Source organism: Vicia villosa, linkage group LG5, assembly GCF_029867415.1.
Source record: "Vicia villosa cultivar HV-30 ecotype Madison, WI linkage group LG5, Vvil1.0, whole genome shotgun sequence".
NCBI lineage: Eukaryota > Viridiplantae > Streptophyta > Magnoliopsida > Fabales > Fabaceae > Vicia > Vicia villosa.
In genome coordinates, this window is record NC_081184.1 from 34,517,079 (window position 1) to 34,522,725 (window position 5,647).

The following is a 5,647-nucleotide window of genomic DNA, read 5'->3' on the forward strand; positions in this document are numbered from 1 at the left end:
CATTCTTATCTTTACCCAAAACGGTGTTGACTCCTTTAGAACGGTATGGTCACAGGAGCCATTTGAGGTGATAAATCTCTCGCAGAATATCTCTGTGTTTTATATCTCGGCCTTCATATGGCCTTCGCGGAGGCTTCGTTAGGTTTTTTCTTTTCTTCCATGCTTGTGATATTCTTTCTTGAACTTGTTTTCATCCTGTCTGGGTTACACCCTTTTCTTGGCATCTCTGGATCTTTTCTCCATATTACTTTCTTCACTCTTAATATAATATTCCACTCTGGTTATCACTTCATCCATGCAGGTTGCAGTCTTTACACTAAGGAATCATTAAAGCGATTGACCTTCAGGCCATGTTGAAATGCTCCAATGAACATTTCTGATTTGGGTGAGAAAATTTAATGGTCTATTCATTAAATCGCGCCAAATATTCCCGGAGAGACTCAGAATATCCTTAACGGATGCTGAACAGGCTTGTTGTTGATACCTTTCTATGCTTGCTAGTTGAAAACTTTGTATGTTCCCGCACTTTACCGCGTTAAAGGCTGCGATATGACGTCACCTCCGTTCAACTTCTCATTTCTGATTTAAAAACAGAACATCTTCCATGTGTAAATACTTGTGTAGTTAAACTATAGGGTGCTTGATAAACTTGTTGTTGGATTAATGTAATATAATCACGGTCGACCTAACATATAACGAGGCCTAAGCCGAATTTTAAAATAATTTTTTTATTTATTAATAATCATATTTTTAATTAAAATTTATCTTACGACACAAAACTATTTATTGAATTATTATAATCAATTTTATTTAATAAATTTTTTTAGATAACAATAAAATTAATTCATTTAATTTTTGTTGTGACAACAATGATATTAAAATAAAATTTTATTAACTTCAATTAAAAAAAACTTTTGTTTGGCCAACACAACATCTATAAGATTTATTAACATTACTTTGTAATATATAGGTTTATAATAAGAAAATATTTTTATATAATTAAAAATATCAACTGTCACATTATTTTTATAAAATTACTAGTAAAGGATCTTTGCGTTCGCAGGGTAACGCAAAATCGTTTATTTTTTTTTTTGAATCAATTAACTTTGATTAATTCAAAAATATGATATGTACACGGCGATCGCCCACGATCCAGCCAAGCTCAGAGCCTATTACCAAAACAAAACAAACAACAAAGCATTACCTATATCATAAGGCTAGCTAAGTAATTTTTATATTTCTTAACATTCCATAGTCTATAGACTAAACTATCTATGATATCTTTTTCTATATTCTCACTATATCTAGTATGACCAAACACCTTCTCATTGCGCATTCTCCATAAGGCGTATATTGATTCAGTAAGGGCACACTTGATAAGAATTGCTTGCTAGCTCTTTCCTTTACAGTTATTAATAATCCAGTCCATGTCCTTGTCCCAAGGCAAAGGATTATGCGTAACCTGGATCCAGTCAAGCACCTTGACCCACACGTCCTTTTAACCTGTACAACAAAAGAACAGATGGTTTATAGTTTCTTGTTCAGAACAAAACACACAGCTATCATTCGTGATCATTCCAAACTTTTTCAACCGCTCCTTAGTTGCCAAACGTCCATTACAAACCAGCCACAGAATAAAGATGGCACGAGGCCTCGCATAATTGCCAAACATAAGGTGTCTCTATGCTGGTTTCTCCTCAGTACCTTTGAGAGCATTATAGATCTTCTTGGACTAAAAGATCCCTCCAGTGCTAGCCATATGAGTCTGCATCTCCTGATAGAGCAGCCTTGAATGGAGCAAGTGTTTCATCATCCAAGACTGACTCTCCTTAACCTACATCTGCATGAAATCAGTATGTCTCAGATAATACTCATGGATCCATTTGATCCACAAGGATTCTACCTTCTTGTGAACATTCCACACCAGCTTCAACATGCAAACTTTGTTCCAGCATTCCAAATCCATTATGCTCATACCACCATATGCCTTAGGTCTGCAAACATTCTTCCAAGCTATGGGAGCTTTGCTGGAAATATCTTTCCCACCTGTCCACAAAAAGCTGCGACAGATAGAATCAATGTGGTGGAGGACTGCCTTAGGCAGTGGCAATACCTGTATCCAGAAGTTTACAGTAGAGAACACTACACTCTTTATTAACTGAACCCTTCCAGCATATGTTAATAATTTGGAACTCTAGTGAGTGACTTTGTGGACAATCTTATCAATTAAACCCAAGTAGTGTTTTATAGCTAGCTTTTTGCTTGTAAGAGGTACACCTAGGTATCTAAAGGGAAGCTCACCCTCCCTAAATTTGGTAATGTTCCTAAGGATCTCCTTATCCCTATCACTCACACCACCAGTGTATAAGAAACATTTAGTAGGATTCATGCATAATCCTGTGGATTTAGAGAAGGAAGCCATTTGAGCAATAAGTAGTTCCACAAATTCTTTGTCTCCTCTAGAGAACAATAAAAGATCATCAGCAAATGTAAGACTTACAAGTTTTAACCTTTTGCACTTAGAGTGATAGTGGAATTCAGGATTTCTGTCCAACTGTAGCAGCAGTCTTGTAAGATACTCCATCATAAGTACAAAGAGCAAGGGGGAGATTGGATCTCCCTGCCTGATCCCTCTTCTTGCCTTCATGGTTCGAGTATGCATCCCATTTATGTTAAACCTATAAGTGACAGTAGTGACAGTTTGCATTATCCATTTGATAAACTTTGCAGGAAAACCAAAGAAAATTCCTTTGATCCAGATTGACTTGTGTCCCTTGTCTCATAGCAACACAATTCACCTCCTCCAGGTTCCCTTCACCTGTGCCCATAAGAGAGGTATAAAATCTCAACACCTCCTCCTCTATGTCACTCTACTCATGTACAATTCTACCATCTTCCCTAGTCATGCTACCAATATAGTTTTGTTTACTTCTCTGCTTTATGGATGCATAGAAATAGCTATTGTTCCCATCACCAACTTTAATCCACTCAAGTTTGGCTCTTTGGGCTATATCCTCTTGTTCCATCTCTGCCAAACTTAACACCAAGTCAGTATGATCCTTAACCTTCAGAATAAGCACAGGATTATGCCTATCAGCAGACAGAGATTTTTGGGCCTCAATAAGGGTACTCCTAGCTTCCATCAGCTTCTTCCTCAGGCCAGACAAAGGCTTACTAAACTTCCTCAGAACAGGGACTAATCTTTTGAGTTTGTGCCAGATAATATACATGGGGTTACCTGAGAGATGTTGCCAGTTTTGAAGAACAATTTGATGGAATCCCTCCAGATGAGTCACATTGTTCCTAAATTTAAACAACCTGCTCCTTCTCCTCACATGATCATGTCTACTTAGGCACAATAGGGCATGGTATGAAACCTGAGGCTCTTGAATTGCAAGGGTCCAGTCCTGATAAGCTGTGAGCCAGTCAATGTTTGCAAGCAAAATGATCAATTATGGAATATATAATCCCATCCACATGTTTATTCGACCATGTGTAGTACTCACCCACACTATCAAGCTCAGCCAAACCTGTGTTGTCCATCATATCTTTTAAGTCTCTGATTTCACCATCACTCACCAGTCTGCCTCCAATTTTGTCATGTGCTTCGATCACATTGTTAAAATCGCCTATCAAGCACCAAGGCCCAACTTGAGTATCATTTATCCCAGCAATATCTATCCATAACATTTTCCTCTGTTCAAGCTGGTTCAAGGCATATATTGCCGTTAGCCAATACAAGAAAGTCCCACTACTATCATACACCCCACAATGCAGTAATTGATCTGTAGCTCTCACCTTCTGGATATCATACTTTCTACTATTCCAGCTAAGCCAAATCTGTCCGTTATAGTGATTTTCATAATTGTCTAAATAAGAATCATGAATTCTCAGTTTATTCCGGATACCACTTGCATTATTCCTCTTCACTCTAGTTTCTATAAGAACTAAAATATCAGGCCTAAGATTATTGAGACGGGAGCTGATCTCAGAGATCTTACCTGATTTATTTAACCCCCTCACGTTCCAAGAAATCAGCATCATCCTCCTTGGATCACTAACCCTTCAGTCACAAGAGTTAGTGGATCAAATGAGTTGTCTTGGCTAATTTGAGCAACCCCTTCACTGATAATAGTTTTTCCCTTCCTTTGTCTTTCAATAGTAGTCCAGGCTTCCTCTGTAACACTAGGCTGAATCACTTCTGGTGGATTTTGAGTTACTTCAGTGTGTGTGGACTTCCCTTCCCCTGCTTCTGATTGTATATTCTTAGGTTTCCATTGTTTGACAGGTTTCTTCACTATAGTATCGAGACAATTGTGACCAATTCGCTGACACCTTTCACAAAACTTTGGTCGCCAATCATACTCCACAATCTGCTTCCTATTGTTTCCTTCAACATCCCTTATATTGATTTCAGTTATTGGAGGCTTCGTAACATCCATCTCCACAAGAATTCGCGCGTACGAGACTCGCAACTTGTTAGCTGTGCACTCATCTGTAACAAGTGGAGTACCTAACGCACTTCCAATCTTACTCAAACTCTGTTTCCCCCACAGGTGGAGAGGCAGATAGGGAAGTGTCAACCAAATCGGAATCGTGCGAAGCATATCTTTCTTCAAATCAAAATTTGGTTTCCAGTCGGTCAATAACATAGGCATATTGTGTATGGTGTATGGACCCTTCATTAGAACAAGATCTTTGTCATCCATGGAATGAAAACGCAGGATAAAGTAACCCTCATCGTTGAAATACATGTCTGGCAGCCTCGCAAAGTTCCAATTCCGTATCATAAATTGCTTCACAGTGTTCATACTCAAATCACCCCCCATAACGTACATGATGAGGGGAGAGTCCCAATATCGAATTTCAGAAGCAATATCGTCCTCTTCAATCTCTACATCAATCTCCACGTTAACCACCTTAGGAGCCACAAATTCCATCTGCAGTCCATTCGTAGGATTCCGATTCCCACTAATCACATCAACCCATAGCTTCTTCGGGCTAGTAGGTTCCCCTGACCCTTTAGCATCTGTAGCAGCTGGTGTATCATTTTGTATCTGACTCGATATAGCCTGAGTTACCTTCTTCACCGTGTTGCTCTGCCCCTTAGTCCCTGAATTGTTGCTTCCTTTCCCTGGTTCCGCCGGAGATGATGTTGTGCCATGGTTCGTCGGAGGTAGCGAGGCCTTCTTTGGCCGTCCCCGCCCCTTGCCACTCATGAGAGAAACCCTAGCAGAGCAATCTGATAAAGGTTTTTAGTACCCTAATGTTTTTAAAAAATCGTTTATTTTGTTTGAAGATGTTAGATAATTTTTTTTTTATGTATGAAGGTGGAGTATTATAAATAAAGTCTTAAACCATTATATATTTATAAAATTGAACTTGAGATATTACTTAATATTCGAAATACTTATATGAGATTAATTGTTATGCACGGTCAATGTAACGTATTTTACACAGTCAAAGTGACCTAAAAATACTGACAAAATCATAAAATGACTTATCTTAAAACAAACACTTAAGATCTAGATGACACAGACAAAGTGACCTAAAAATATATACAGATTAGAGAAAAATGTTTCAAATAATGATTATCATATAAATATTAACTTAACTTATCAGTTTGTAGTAGTTGTCAGGATATACA

At 38.1% G+C, this 5,647-nt stretch overlaps 1 protein-coding gene across 1 annotated transcript; it reads right to left on the reverse strand.

Annotated features, from left to right (window-relative positions):
- Nucleotides 1–2,870: 2,870 nt before the first annotated feature.
- On the reverse strand, nt 2,871–5,219 carry LOC131604496 (uncharacterized). Its single transcript, XM_058876932.1, has 4 exons — nt 4,063–5,219; nt 3,799–3,961; nt 3,507–3,705; nt 2,871–3,415 (listed from the first exon to the last, which is right to left on the reverse strand). Exons 1-4 carry the CDS (start codon nt 5,217–5,219, stop codon nt 2,871–2,873), a joined length of 2,064 nt encoding a protein of 687 aa, XP_058732915.1.
- Nucleotides 5,220–5,647: the final 428 nt, after the last annotated feature.